Source organism: Tigriopus californicus, chromosome 7 (genome assembly GCF_007210705.1).
Source record: "Tigriopus californicus strain San Diego chromosome 7, Tcal_SD_v2.1, whole genome shotgun sequence".
NCBI classification, from domain to species: domain Eukaryota; kingdom Metazoa; phylum Arthropoda; class Copepoda; order Harpacticoida; family Harpacticidae; genus Tigriopus; species Tigriopus californicus.
The window spans coordinates 4,307,998-4,323,159 of NC_081446.1; the positions used below are offsets into that span (position 1 = coordinate 4,307,998).

The window sequence follows — 15,162 nt, forward strand, 5'->3', positions numbered from 1 at the left end:
ATAATTCTTTGGGATATTGACCTGGGGAACAATCAGGGGAAAATGTGAACACTCAGTCGCTTCTTCCATGCACTACCTGGAACACGATTCTGATCCAAGCGGCCAAAGTAAGTTCCTTATTAAGGGTAGTACTGGAGTATTACTGGAGTATTTGAAACAAAGGACATAACTCGTGTGGGATTCCTTGATTCTTTCAGCGTTAGTTGTGTAAATACGTAGTAAAATCTAGACCTGCCATCATGACCTTCTGGCAAGAGAACTATCCTTTCATTAAGGATGTCTATGTCATGCGACAAACCAAGATGGTCGAATGGATGGAAAATGTGGAGAAGGCCATTGCTCGCATCATGGCCGATAAGGTCTACACTTCAGCTGAGTTCAAGCGTGAACGTGACAATTTCCATGTAAGTGAACACAAATCCCAAGGACAGTTCTATTAATGATGACATGCTTCATACATAATTTCTTTAGGCCTTGTGCAAAGACTTGGAACGAGCTGAAATCAAGAAATGGCTCCAACAAATCTTGGAAATCATCATGGCCGAGCGTGGAAAGGAAGAACGATCCGAGCAAAGCAAGAAGTTGGACGAGCTGATCGAGAAACACGAGAACCTTATTCCCAACGTCCTGAAGACGCAGGTCAAGGTTGATTTGTACTGGAAATGTTACGCCTATGGTGATGAATTGAAGCCTCACATTGAGTTCTTGGACGGAATCATGCTGAGCTCGACTCGCGAGATCGCACCTTCTTGCGTGGAGAATGTCGACGAGCTGATTGAACGACAGGAGAAGGCCTTAAACCAACTTGAGACCAAGCGCAACGTGGTCAATGAGCTCATCTTGAAGGGCAAAGCTCTCTTGGAGAACCCTGAGTAGGTTTCATATTGTCCCTCTCTAAATGTAGGCAGAAGCCTGAACAAATCATAATCCCACATTTGGTCTTGTTTCTCACAGCAAACCAAGATTCTTGGACGACCATGTTAAACGTATCCAAGAAGGTTGGGATGTGACCAAGGAGAAGGCCTCCGGTCGTCTCTCCCTGCTACAAGAAACCAAGTCTGCCTGGGAAGGCTACGCCGAGGGACTCGACTCCATCGTTGTCGAGTTCGAAAAGGCCGACGAGGAGATGAAGAAGGTCAAGAAGCGATTCAACTTGGAAGCAGCCTTCGAGGACCTCGAGAAGCGACAACAGATCTTCAACCAATCCAAGACCTCTATCGAACAAATGTACAAGGACTTGCAACACAACTACGATGTTATGACCATGACTCTTCCCGAAGACAAGAAGGACTTTGTCAAGAAGGAGGTCAAGGCCATCACCGACAAGCTCGACGTTGTGGGCAAATTCGAAGAGAAGGTTAAGAAGATTGAGGAGTTTGTGAACAACCTCAGCACCTTCGACAAGAGCCTGAAGGAGCTTGACAAGTGGATGACTGATGCCAATACACAACTTGGTGACATCAAGGACAAGTCCGACCAGATGACTCCCGAGGATCGTGTGTCTTACACCATGGAGCTTTCCGAAGATATCAGCTCCAAGGTGACGGTCATCCAAGAGCTTATTGCCAGCGAGGAGGGCCTTCTTCCTCAAGGTAAAAAGCACTTTCATATCTCGATGTCGGTGATAAAAAAAATGGTCTTTGTCATGCTTTGCTTTACATTTCAGGTGATAAATGCCCTACCGATGCCGAAGAGTATAAGGCAGAGCTCAAGAGAATTGAAAAATACGTCACCGACTTGCAGAAGAAGGTCATGACCGAGTGTGATAACTTCTCCGAGGACGTCAAGTTCTGGGCTGAGTATAAGACCGGCATTAAGGAGTTCAAGCCTTGGCTCGAAACCGCCGAAACAAAGTCCACCGAAGGTTTGCACAAGCCCCAGACTTTGGAGGACGCCAACGCCATGTTCGCCACTGTCAAAGACTTTGCTGAGTCTTGCATCAAGAACCTGAAGGTCTTGGAAGCCGCCACTGCCGCATCCCTCAAGATGACCACGCACAAAGAGGCTGATAGCGAGGTCGCTGTGCTCAAGGAGCGATATGCCAAGGTCAAGGTTGTGGCCGACGAATGGGTCAAGAAGGTTGAGACCTTGGTTAAGGAATGGCAACTTTTGGATACCACTGTGACCGAGTTGAACTCCTGGGTGGCTGAGGATCGCAAGGACAACAGCGAACAACAATTCTCTCTCGAGAAAATGGAGTCCACTCTCGGAGAACTCAAGAACATCTTCAAGGAGAAGGAGAAGCTCGTGGAGAATCTCTAAGCCTCCCAATGTCTCTCCAAACAAACCCGCGACCCTGAAACACCGCAACCCACAATGGACACTAGAGTGTCAAAAGCCAAGCCCTTAGGGTGGGTGGTCCATGGACAAGACGCGTCCTTCCCCGGGTGGACTGCTGGGGCGCCAGGTTCAAACGCCATCACCAGGATCCTTTTGAAGTTGAAAGTGTGTTTTACTCCTCCTCTATCCTCGTGAACATATGAGCCCCGAAAGGATCCCGAGCCTGGTCTTCAACTGATGAGTCCTAAGAGCTTCCCTTTTGACCGAATTGATTCGTAACTGCGCGCCTTGCTCTCTTAACTTTCAATGAAGAAATTTTTGCTCAACCGTCACACTGATGACAACTTCCAACTGATTTGTGAATCTTTGGCGACTTGCTTATTTCGATGTCAAATTATCATGTCTTGTTATATCCTCATATTTCTATGTTGCGTGTCCTGTCTAACTTGCCAAATGTTCATAAATACCCTAGTTTTACGTCTATTTATGCCAAAATATGTTTGAGAAAACTATGTTTGCAACTTTAAGAATATCCATTCAATCACAAGAAGTATATCAAGACTGTCCCTAACCTATTTTTGACTTATTTCTCGTTAGTTTCTACTTTTGAACAAACAAATGAATAAACTATTCGTTTTCTTTGTGTAACTCATCATACCTTTAAATTGTCAATATCACGGAACGAAATCAAAGCTTTTCACTAAACCTTTGAATGATAATTGCCTTGCAAACCTAAAGTGAGGCATTAGGACTTTAATTTTGACATAAAATTGCAGACAACTCTGGTGGTTGCCTGGCGATTGGCAAACATTTGAAGATTGCAGATAGCGACGCTCACAGAAGGAAAAGAAATTGAGCCTCGATTCCATGCAATTTGTTGGCATGAGTCTCAGAAATAGATTCAAGTCTTCAATGAAGGAAATATTTGCAGTGGGTACAAAATCGTGTGTCAGCCTTGAGCGAGTTCAAAATCTTGGCCCAAGTGTCATTTTTTTGGCCCCTAAAATAGTCATACATTAGCACACACATCACTTCAATCCATCCTTGAAAAAAACCAAATGAATTCCATTTTTATCCGTGTCCAAACAAAAGGTCCTCCTCGGAAAAATGGGTTCATTCTAAAGGACCATGAACGTTGGTGGTAAGCCAGTAATCTTTTTTGAACAGAGACGATCTATGAAGCCTGCTCAATCTGGATGGAGTGTACATTGAGTATGGGAGCTGTAAGGTTTCCAAATAGAGCGATGAGGCTAAGGTGACCTCTTCTCCGTAAAGCGTTGGCCTCAAAAAACAAGTTGTTCCTTACGTTCCATCTTAAGCTGGGCCGAACGGGGAACGTACACACTAGACGCTACTACAGGAGAAAGCCAATACATGGCACAAGGACGTCCCAAGCATGGCGAAGGAATACCCCGACCGATTCAATTAGAAGAAGCATTCTCAAATTCCTTTAAGCAATCTTAACCCTAAATTTCGTTTGGAAGAGGCCAGCAAGATGTCATTTATGCACGTACGGTTCGACCAAAGATGGGCTTAAGTCCTTGAGTGATAGTTCCTTTTTGATACAAGGTCCTCTATAAGTCAATTAGCTCTGAGTTGCACATTAACCTCAGCTTGCGTTTTCTGGCACAAGAAGTGAGGGAAAATTTCCCCACCATCCACCTGTGCAGTGTTTGTAGAGTACAGTACTACATACATAATTTACGCCTTACAGTGGGACGGGCGCAACGTTAAACGTACCCTCGGCTTTCTACAAGCTTTGCTCATCACTAGCTAAATTTAACCCTGACATGACCTAGCGATTGGGCTTGGTCGGCTCTCTTTCAAACACACCCACTCTCCCGGATTTGTGCCCATTTCCCCTTCCACCCCAACTCTACACATCTCAGAAGAAGTGTTGTATGTATGTATAGTTGTCCGAACTCCGAATACTAGTGACGTAACAATTGCAATCCTCCCAGAGAAGCCTGACAAGACAATAGCTGGCCCTGGTCCTCTGCTCCTCGATGTGTTCCATAAGTGTTGCTTGAGCTCCGCATTCTCCTTGTGGAATGCCAAGACAGGCACAGGTCAAGCTGGTTCAGCCGCATATCATAGTTGCATTTGGATTGGGACGAAAAAACTCGGAACCCCTCGCCTGATCGAGGAACAGACGTGGGAGGTGGAAAGGTTTAAAACAATAGTTTGCCTTGTCGTCTTCAGAGGATCACTCAGAGGCCTCCGCTGTTGAGCAAACTGTCCTTCCTCTTATCCGGAAACCAACGGAAAGTGATCAAAATCTAGTGAAGGTTGTCATTCTTGAACGAGGTGAGTTGGTAGTGGAAAGACACAAAGAAGGTGACAATTTCCTGACTTCGAGATCTGGAACAGCTGCTACAATGTCGTAATCGTTATTCCTTTACAGGGAGTTGAATATCAATCAAAATGACCTTCTGGCAGGAGAATTACCACTTCATCAAGGATGTCTATGACATGCGTCATCAGAAGATGCTTGAGTGGATGGAAAATGTGGAGAAGGCAATCTCCAGGATTATGGCCGACAAAGTGTACACCTCCGCCGAGTTCAAGCGTGAGCGGGACAATTTTCATGTAAGGAATTTCCCTTTATTTGCAAAGCAAAAAAGGAAGCCCAGATCGAATCGCAATGCGTACTTTGTCATAGGCCTTGTGCAAAGATCTGTACCGCGAGGAGGTTAAGAAATGGCTACAACAGATGCTAGAAATCCTGATGGCGGAACGGGCCAAGGAGGAGAGGAAGGAACAGATTTCCAAGTTGGATGGTCTGATTGAAAGGCACGAGAACTTGGTACCCAACGTCAACCAGACGCAGATCAAGGTTGACTTGTATTGGAAGTGCTATGCCTATGGCGACGAACTGGCACCTCACATAGAGTTCTTAGACGGGATTATGCTCAGCTCAACGCGAGAAATTGCCCCCTCTTGCGTTGAGAATGTAGAGGAGCTCATTGAGAGGCAAGAAAAGGCCCTCAATCAACTCGAGACCAAGCGAAATGTGGTCAAGGAGCTCATTGCCAAGGGCAAGGCCCTTTTGGAGAACCCAGAGTAAGGCACAAATAGATTTTGGTTAGTTATTTGAGAACAAACCGGCTACAAACGTTCTCGTCTTTACAGCAAACCCAAATTCTTGGATAATCATGTCCAGCGAATTGAAGATGGTTGGGATTTGACCAAAGACAAGGCCACTGCTCGTCTTCAGTTCTTGCAAAAGACCAAGGATGCTTGGGTTGGCTACGCAGAGGGCTTGGAAGCCATCGCTGTTGAATTCGAAAAGGCCGACGAGGAAATGAAGAAGGTCAAGAAACGCTTCAATCTTCAATCTGCCATGGAAGATTTGGAGAAGCGTCAACAAATCTTTGGCGACAACAAGACCACCATTGAGAACTTGTACAAGTCGATCCAAGACAATTACGAAATTATGACCATGACTTTGCCCGACGAGAAGAAGGACTTTGTCAAGAAGGAGGTGAAGGCTATTACCGACAAGCTTGATGTGGTGGGCAAATTCGAGGACAAGGTTAAGAAGATCGAGGACTTTGTCAACAACCTCAATGAGTTCAACAACAGTCTGAAGGGATTGGATGAATGGATGAATAATGCTGATTCTCAACTGAAGGACATCAAGGACGCTTCCGACAAAATGACTCCAGAAGATCGTGTTTCCTACACCATGGAGTTGCAAGAAGACATTGCCGGAAAGGTCAAGATTATCGACGAGAACATTGCTAGGGAAGAGGCTCTTCTTCCTCAAGGTAAGCTGGAGTTTTTAAAATCATAAAATCACTAAACAAAAAGCACCGGTTTACCTTCCATTTTTACTCAGGTGACAAGGTTCCTCAAGATGCTCAAGACCACAAGAACGAGCTCAACAGAATCAAAGAGTTTGTCCTTGCTCTCCAGAAGAAGGTGATCTCCGAGTGCGAGCAATATTCAGAGGATGTCAAATACTGGGCTGAATACAAGACCGGCATCAAAGAGTTCAAGCCCTGGTTGGAGACTTATGAGAAGAAATCGACCGAAGGCTTGCACAAGCCCCAGACCTTGGATGAAGCTAATACCATGTACAAGGCTGTCAAAGAGTTTGCTGATTCGTGCCAGAAAGAGCTCAAGGTTCTTGAGACGGCCACTGCTGCCTCCCTCAAGATGACCACTCATCACGAGGCTGATAGCGAGGTGGCCGAACTCAAAGAGCGTTATGCCAAGGTCAAGGTTGTCGCTGATGAATGGATCAAAAAGGTAGAGACTCTAGTCAAAGAATGGCAACTATTGGACTCCACCGTTAATGAGCTCAACTCTTGGGTTGCCGAGGACCGCAAGGATAATAACGAGCAACAATTCTCCCTCGAGAAAATGGAGTCCACCCTTGGTGAGCTGAAGAACATCTTCAAGGAGAAGGAGAAGCTTGTGGAGAACCTCTAAGCCTATGATGGATGCATCATTTGGCTTTTCATTTGGACACTTTGGAACACCACTGGAGGACCCCGACTAATTGGAAATGGATTGATTAATATTTCTTATTATTTTCGACACGCACTATGAAACTTTATACATTTACCGCGACTGGACACAAACCTATAATTATACCATATTTCTATGACAAAGAGTAACTTTTCATGGAAGCAATCTGTCAAAAAAGCAGATTTTACGGCGAGTGGCCCTGACCTTTCTCTGCCAAGTTGCCTAACCTTCCGGCTCTTGTCCAAGGTTTTCCCCGGGCGGGCTGCTGGGGCGCCAGATTGATGACAGCCCTTTTGAATAATTCACAAAAAGTCCCCGAAAGGGCTCAGTCTGGAAATCAACTGATGAGTCGAAGAATCTCCTTTTTTTCATGATTGCCAGCATTCATTCCTCAATGCAAGTAAAAACATCATTAATCTCGTTTCTTCATTGTACCTTAGGCTAAGATAACTCGCCTCGCTAAAGTCTTCTATCACTGAAAAATTATCACTAACTACGCAAAATAAACAGTGAGCAACTTCTTCGGTGACTGCCTTTATGAATACCCATTACATATATATTCAAGATTCTATCATTAATATTGCGATGCGGCCTATCGGGACAGAAATTGAGATATCAAATACATTCCAAATCGTATTAAGCCTTAAATCTTAAGCTGCAGCCTCAGTTTCGGGCAAAGCCTCCACTGAGTCCAAACCCTCCTCCAGAGGCTCGGCCTCGCTCTCAGAGGTTTTTGCAATGTTCCCTTGAGCAGCAACAATGGCATCATTTTTAAATTTCTCTTCCACGCCGTACGCTTCCAGCTCGTCCACTAATTTCTGTTTTTCCAGGAAGATAACCTTGAGTTGGCTCAATTGGCCTTCAAGCTTTTCAATTGGGATTGTTCCACAATTCTCTTGTTCGGCAGTGGTTGAATCTGCCACCCACGAGTTTAGCAGATCTACATTTCCTTCCAACTTGTTCCAGCATTCAACCAAAGTCATCATCCTTGCCACCCAATCCTTGGCGGTGTCATGAACAGAATCCCATCGAACCTGAATCAAGTCGTTTTGCTGGTGAGTAAATGATTGGTTGTTCATTTTTGGAATCTAACATACCTTGAAGGCACTGACTCGCTCATCGGCTTCAGCATGAATAGTCATCAGTTGAGCAGATTGGGCTGCTTCGTCAAGGATCTTCAATTTGGTTTCACATTCCGCTTGGAAGCCCTGAAATGGATCAAAGTCAGTGTGATCAAAGGTGGTTAATGTCACTCCATGTCAGAATCACCTTGGCCTCTTCCAAAACTCGGCAAGCTCCTTCCAGGTTTTCAGGTTTGGTGAGGCCGTTCATCTTTTTGGCCTCGGCTGCTTTCATCCAAGGTTCAAATTCTTTAACTCCAGTTTGAAACTCTGCCCAGTATTTGATGTCTTGAGAGAACTTTGTGCACTCGAGTTTGACTTCCTCAGTCAGGGCGTCAATAGTTTTTCGGGCAGAGGTTAACCGATCAAGAAAGAATTTAGCATCCTCTGATACCTTTTCGTCACTCTTGGGGAAGATGTTTTCTTTCTCATTTTCTTGCTTTTTCAAAAATTCGGACTTTTCAAGAATATCCTCCTGTAACTCCATTGCTTTGGTCACCCTGTCCTCTGGCGAGAAGCTGCTGTCGTAGGAGGGTTTGATAATGTCGTCCATTTTGCCACGTGTCTCGGTTAACCAGTTCTCCATGTCAGTCACACATGCATCAAACTCAAAGAGACGCCGATTGAAGTCATCAATCATGTTGAGCTTGTTTTGGGTCTTTCCGAGGACCTCCATTCGGTTTTCTAAAGCCTTGACTTGTTTGGCCATGTCGTCCTTTTTGTCCAAGGGTAGCATCTTTTGAATGCAATCGTTGCAACTAAAAACTGTTGTGTATAGATTGTCAATGGCTTGCTTGCAGTTGTCTGCCAGTGCTTTTCTTCTTCTAAAATCTGCCGGACCAGTCTTCAGGTCGAAGACTTTCTTGATGGAAGCAAACTCCTTGTCAGCGGCATCAAGCATTTTGTGACATTCGACCTTTTGTTGCTCGAACGACTCCCACGAATTGAAATTATCTAGCATTGGTAGAGGATCATTTTTTGACTAATTTTAACGATTGCTTGAGCTTATTTAATGCAATACCTGAAAGAGCCTTCTTCCGAGCTTGGGCTTTCTCCATTGTGTCCTCCCAACCCTCTTTCAGTTTTTGGAGATGGCCTTCGAGGAACTTGGGACAATTTGGATCGGCCATGAGTTTCTCTCCCTTGGCAATGAAATCCTGAGCCATTCGTCGCTTATTCTCGAGTGAATTGATTACCTTTTCTTGCTTCTCCATGTGCTCTTCAGTCTGTTCTTGGTTGGCAGCTTGAACATCCTTTACTGAACGATTTTTCAAGTCTTCAATGAACTCAAAAATGGGGATCAAATCGTCGCCATACGAATAGCATTTCCAATAGCATTCGGTCTTAACCAGGGTCTCTTGAATCCTTGGGATGAGAGTCTTGTGGCGTTCAATGACCATTTCCAATTTCTTCTGCTCTTCCTTTCGCTCCTCTCCCGCGCGTTCCTTCATCAGCGTCTCCAGGGTCTCGGCCAACCATTTCCTGGTTTCGGCCCTCTCCAGATTTTTGCACAAAGACTAAAGACAATCACGATTGGTATCTATCTGCTTACTCTCACCTATACTTAATGCATGCTTACGTGGAAGTTATCCTTTTCGCGCTTGTACTCCGAGGAAGTGTAGACCTTGTTGGCACACACCTTCTGGATTGCCATTTCCACGTTGTCCATCCATTCTACCATTTTTTGCCATCTTGTATCATACACTTCCTTGATAAAGGAGTAATTCTCTTGCCAAAATGTCATGGTGATGGCCAAGGGATATTTCTGTGAGCCGCACTTCGGTCTTGATTGACCGCCCTTGGTCGTGAATGATTTGCGACTGATAAGCAATCAGTGTTTCTCTTGAGCTGTCCTTGCTAAATAAGCTCATTGAATGAAAATCTTAAGTAACTCCTAAAATTATAATGCCATAAAACACTACCTTTTAGCTCACTTTTGTTGCTTCAAATGGTCTTAGCATGCACATAGTCTTAACCAAAACCTTTTCACATTGGCGAACGATAGCCATTCCAGGACCGGAATGCTTTGGTGATTGTTCCAACACCTCAAAATCAAGCGAGTCGGCAGTCACGTAAGATTTTGCTGGAGTCAGCATATTTTTCGACTACCCGCTTGTAGGTCAAAGAACATAGAAACATGGAGCAACTAGCATTGAGTTGAAAAAAGAATCAATCTATTTCTGCCTTTTGATGACTGCCCCAAAAAAGATTGTCCTGACCAATGGGGTCGACATATCCAAATTAATCATAAGCACCCATCTGCTCTCGACACCCGGGTACGTTGCTCTCCATAGTGCACCCAGATATTTCAGGGTCGTATGCCGCTTCAATTTGACAGCAATCACGGCCAGAGACTTCATCCAAGGAATTACAGTAATAAAAACAATGGCAATCCTCATCATCTGGTGCAGTGCCTGATAATCCTTCACCGTGACCCTCGCAAGGATTTTCTCTTGGACCAGGCATATCTGTGACTGAAAACAGATCGAATTATTTAAATATATTCATAAATCCATTGACTTATAAATATTTACTTGGGCAAACTTCCATCTCAGAGTTGAAACCATCATCATCAGATTCCAAAACTGGTCCAACACCTTCGCAGACAATGTTCTCGTCGCCCACTAAGCGTTTGTATTCATCCCTTCCAAATCTGAAGGCGTCGTTGTAGAGCCAAGAGATGGAGCAATTTGAGCAGTCCCGAACCTGGGTTTTTCCATTTTTAGGAATGATGAACTCTGCCCATTCAATCAAATTGCAAAGCTCAAGCTTGTAAATATGAAAATGTAATTGATTGATGACTAACCTTGCGAATATCGGTCAAAGTGGCTCTTTAATAGAAGTCGGAAGGCTCCTTCAGGAAAGTCCATAAATTGTCCCTCTAATAATCCCCACAACTCTCCGCCACTCACATCGCCGAAAGCATCATCCTCAATCTTGGGTTGACCATTGGGTAGGGTGTTGAAAAACAAATGAGGCAATTGTCTGGTGAGGATGCGGAGGGCCTTACTCCTCAGTACAATGTCCTTGTTCATATCATTCATGGTCAAAGATGTCAAATTCGTCGCCCTTTGGAATACATTAGCAGGGATTTCAGTGATCGCATTGTTATTGGATAAGTCAATATGATTTATGGCTCCTCCCCATGGGGTGTATGGTGACAGATATACGATACCAGATCCGGTTAGTACAAACGTATGAAGATCCGGCAACGATGCAAGCATGGTCCAATCAAATGACCTAATTCAAAAAAGTTTTATTTTAATATTTCGGGGAGAATTCTGGGGACAAAGATCAAGTCACGTTAGTTTGGGAACGTTCGTGATTTCGAGCCTGTGAATCAGATCCGTTTGCTGTGGAAGGAAAAATTTTTCGATCCACGAGAGTTCCAAATTGTCTTGGATAATAATCGTCTCAGTCTTTACAAATGCCAAGGCTGAGGGGGGCAGAGCCGTTATTGAACTCGCGGCAATTCGAATGGATTCGTATAAATCGTCAGACCCTTTCACAGGAAAATCTCCATCCGCAAGACCAGTGCACACCAAATGTTTTGATGAATCAGTGGTTCCAACCTTGAGGTAGAACATTACTTTAGTATTGACTCTCGAAATCACCTCCTACCAACTCAAAAGCGCAAGAAAGATGATGCTTAGGACATAAAGTTCATACTTTGTTATTATCACCTTCAGTTTTCTTCGACTTTTCTCCCCCTCTATTTTAGCCATCCCTTGTCAATTGGCGCATTTTTTCTAGATGATTGTGTAACGATTAATTCAATCTTCGAGTCTCTTGTCCATTTGGTTCGTGAATGTTGCCGAAAACCAAGTAATAAAAGCTCTAAAAGAAGTGCCAATGTACTTGAGACTTCATCTCTACTATTTTGTACTCGTCTGATTAGGGTCACCCAAGGCAAGGGGACTCGAGGAAACACTGGCGCTGGCCTTGTCCTTTCTTTTTCTCTCTCGCTAGTAGAGATGTACCCATTATGGCTGCACCAAAAACATCCAATCTAGTGAATACCAAATGGCTACTACTTTATCATGATAAGAACCTCCAACGAATTCAAGATACATTTACAAGTCAAGTTTTTTTCGCCGAGTCCAGCAAATGTTAAATCATAAAATTTGTAATCTTATTTCACCAAACCTGGTGTCATCCCAATTTATGATGTTTTCTGAACTTAAAGCTCGGTGTACGGATAACCATTTGTGATATCTAATTATTTCCCAACAATTTCGAAGCTTTAGTAAACTGCAGTAGCCACTCAAATAAAGTACTACATTTGGACTTTTATTGCAGAGCATCATCTGCTATTTTGAACATATTTCTTGCGAGACGGCAACCTTGTAAACCATTGGCTCACAATGAAACCAAACGGAGCTTTATTAATTACTTACATGAGCAATGCAACCAGCATTGGTTCCATGAAGGAATGACAAGAGCAGAATAACTATTAATGCGTTGTTCATTGCCTTCTCTATCTATTCAACTGTTAAGTTGACAACCTCACACGTTCAAGGCTTGAATCTCTATGATAATTCATTATCAGTAAAACATGACGATGTCTCGGATTAAAGCCTTCTTGTGAGCCCAGGTGTTTATATACCGTATCATATTTTCACAAGCGTGTGACAATGGGACATATAACATGATAGCTAAATGCATTTTGTTTGGATTAAGCCCGTAAAAGTGGCGAGATCCAGCAAGGTTGGTTCCGTGCACAGTGAACCCCGTTCTGATGTGATATGGATAACTGAAGTCCAGGCTGAATTATAGTCATTAAATCGTTGTGAAATTGGGTTTTCAAGGGCTTTTCTAACCGCTACAGGGAATGTAATCCCCAGTACTATTAAAATGAAAGGTTATAATTCTTCTATGTATTACCTTTCAATCTTTATATGATATTTGGTCTACCAACGAATTTGAGTTGGCAGACGAAGAACAAAGTAGTCCTTGAATGTAGGGTTGATCTGGAATGTTATCTAAAAATTTGTCCAAGTCTGAATTGAAAGGTGCAACCGGATCAACAAGGACTACGTATACCCTACGAATATTAGAGAGACACAAATTAAACAATGAAGGAGCCCGATAAAGAAGAAGAGTTGACTTTATTGTTTGAACTAGCCTGTGTTTTTGAGGGCTTAAAGGTGCTCTCAAAACGCATCTGCGGTCATTATAATTGACCCTAAATCCTGGATTGTAACAAAGCTCACGGATGACTTGAAAGACTTACAGGATCATTATGTATATTGTACAAATGTACATGCAGAAGTAAGATAAGATACATAAAGAAGTAAATCGTTATACAACCGCTACTTGCCATAAAATGCAATGGTGTTACTTGTTACAATTACTTTTTCTAAAATCTTACATGACCAATATTTTAGGTTTTTTTGCCTCACCAAAAGAATATGGAAATTTCCCCTCAACAATAAAAAAAGGTTCTTTTTCCGACCTTTACTAATGAGTAGGGGACGGCAAAAGTAATTGTTTTTAGTTTATGAAATTTAGGCAAAATAACATCCGAAAACGTAAAAATAAGTCACAAATGGTGAGAAAAGTTTTTAATTTGTTTGGTTATCCAAGTATCATGGAGGTTTCTGAGGCATAAATTGCATAAGTTTTAACTATTTTCTTGCTCTATGGGCTGAGAAATATACGTCAACGAAAAATTGAATTTCCATATGGACTCATATTTATGACCTCTAATTGAAAATCTCACTTTGAAGCATTCCGAAATTATGATCCAGGACAAAGTAGATGAATGGTCTGTAAAATCAGTATCATCATTGTGGAAGAATGTAAAGCAAAATGGAGACTAAAAAATGCACAGAAGTTTTTTGAAGTACGGAAGTAGATCATGGCCTTTTGTTGAATCGACTTCATGACATTGGGATCCCGAGCATGTTTCTCCATTGGATAAGAAGCTTCATTCATGATAGGAAGCAAATTGTTAAGGTCGAGGGATCCCTTAGTGACATACGTGATGTCAAGTCGGATGTTACCCAGGGTTCCGTCTTAGGGCCCCTACTTTTTATAATATTCGTTGCCTCGCTTGAAAAGCTTAGTGTTATTGTCAGTCTCTCTTCTTATGCTGACGATACAAAGTTATTTTCTGCTAGGAATGGCCAAGATTCCACCAGCCTGGCCAAGGACCTCGATATAATCTATTCTTGGGTTACTAAGAGTAATATGGCCTTGAACAGAATGAAATTCCGCTCAATGACCTTTGGGTCAACTCCTTTGAATACTCCACCCGTAGATAATGGAGGTAAAGATATTGAGCAGGTCTCATGTATGAAAGATCTAGAGGTAGTCTTTCAAAATAATGGACAGTTCGAAGAACATATCCAGTTGAAGGTGGGTAAAGCTTTTCAAATGTGTGGTTGGATATATCGCACGTTTAAGTCCAGAGATAGCATCACGNTGCACCATGCCCACCCGCTGCAACCACGGCCATTCCGCACGCATCACGTCTCTTCTGGGCCCAAGTTCCGCATTGGCGTCCTCAGTCGTCTGGGGGAAGGTTCTTCCGCCTGGAGGCGGCTACTACCGGCTGTGCCATGTATGATTACCGGATGGTGGCTGTTGACTAGATATTTATCGTTCGTAAGTGGAGGTATTTATACAGAGGTAAAATGACTATGGCGAGTGTGATGGTGAGAGCAGGAGTAAGGAATTAATGTAAATTGATATTGGTGACTAGAATATAATTGTCCGCTACAATAGAATATATTACGAATCATAAACGTGCGAAAATCAGAGACGTGGCCTCGTTATACGGAAGCCTATCTGCTAGCACCTTGGCCATAGGTCCCATTTTAAAACTACTGACACGAATCGGACAAAAAACATTTGCCGTAGCATCAGTATCATCAGGGTGGGACGGATGGATGGACGTACGTGGTCTTCGGGACGAATTGGAATATCTACACACACATCTCGATTCTCTGAATGGATTCCCCTTTGACGGTCAAGAATTGAAACACATTGTTGATTTCGTCCTTGCTTCAGATGCCTCTAATATCGGTTTTGGAGTCATTGAAGTCCGATGTGGTAGTGCAGATGTACATAAAATCCACACTGACAGTTGTGAAAAATCGTTACTTCTGAAGCAATCTTTCACAAACAATGAAATGGGCGAATCTTCCACCTTCAGAGAATTATTGGCAATCCGATCCATCTATTTAAACGAGAAAATAATCAGTCATTTATCTGGGAAAGGGGTTACACACTTAACTGATAGCCAATGTGCCGCCTCCATCGTGAAGGTTGGAAGCCCATT

At 43.2% G+C, this 15,162-nt stretch overlaps 3 protein-coding genes across 5 annotated transcripts in view; 2 read left to right on the forward strand and 1 right to left on the reverse strand.

Moving 5' to 3' along the window:
- LOC131884044 (muscle-specific protein 300 kDa-like) overlaps window positions 1-2,928 on the forward strand; it is a 4,487-nt gene extending 1,559 nt beyond the window's left edge. Inside the window, exons 1-5 of one of the 2 annotated variants that reach the window (XM_059231680.1) lie at window positions 3-107; window positions 198-404; window positions 472-872; window positions 955-1,592; window positions 1,667-2,928. In XM_059231680.1, coding sequence (XP_059087663.1) covers window positions 240-404; window positions 472-872; window positions 955-1,592; window positions 1,667-2,262 — 1,800 coding nt within the window. In that variant the 5' untranslated portion in view covers window positions 3-107; window positions 198-239 and the 3' untranslated portion in view covers window positions 2,263-2,928. Of the gene's footprint in view, window positions 1-2; window positions 108-197; window positions 405-471; window positions 873-954; window positions 1,593-1,666 lie in introns of those variants that run through there. The other variant, XM_059231681.1, reaches the window with a different exon arrangement.
- Window positions 2,929-4,288: 1,360 nt separating this feature from the next.
- On the forward strand, window positions 4,289-7,277 carry LOC131884046 (muscle-specific protein 300 kDa-like). Its single transcript, XM_059231685.1, has 5 exons — window positions 4,289-4,587; window positions 4,685-4,869; window positions 4,943-5,343; window positions 5,413-6,050; window positions 6,122-7,277. Exons 2-5 carry the CDS (start codon window positions 4,705-4,707, stop codon window positions 6,715-6,717), a joined length of 1,800 nt encoding a protein of 599 aa, XP_059087668.1. The 5' UTR covers window positions 4,289-4,587; window positions 4,685-4,704; the 3' UTR covers window positions 6,718-7,277.
- Window positions 7,278-7,280: 3 nt separating this feature from the next.
- LOC131884045 (muscle-specific protein 300 kDa-like) overlaps window positions 7,281-15,162 on the reverse strand; it is a 12,204-nt gene continuing 4,322 nt past the window's right edge. Inside the window, exons 1-10 of one of the 2 annotated variants that reach the window (XM_059231682.1) lie at window positions 12,275-12,433; window positions 11,181-11,449; window positions 10,684-11,117; window positions 10,412-10,615; window positions 9,800-10,351; window positions 9,457-9,734; window positions 8,899-9,394; window positions 8,026-8,831; window positions 7,854-7,964; window positions 7,281-7,790 (exon numbers count right to left, since the gene is read on the reverse strand). In XM_059231682.1, coding sequence (XP_059087665.1) covers window positions 7,407-7,790; window positions 7,854-7,964; window positions 8,026-8,831; window positions 8,899-9,394; window positions 9,457-9,621 — 1,962 coding nt within the window. In that variant the 5' untranslated portion in view covers window positions 9,622-9,734; window positions 9,800-10,351; window positions 10,412-10,615; ... (1 more) ...; window positions 11,181-11,449; window positions 12,275-12,433 and the 3' untranslated portion in view covers window positions 7,281-7,406. Of the gene's footprint in view, window positions 7,791-7,853; window positions 7,965-8,025; window positions 8,832-8,898; window positions 9,395-9,456; window positions 10,352-10,411; window positions 10,616-10,683; window positions 11,118-11,180; window positions 11,450-12,274; window positions 12,434-15,162 lie in introns of those variants that run through there. The other variant, XM_059231684.1, reaches the window with a different exon arrangement.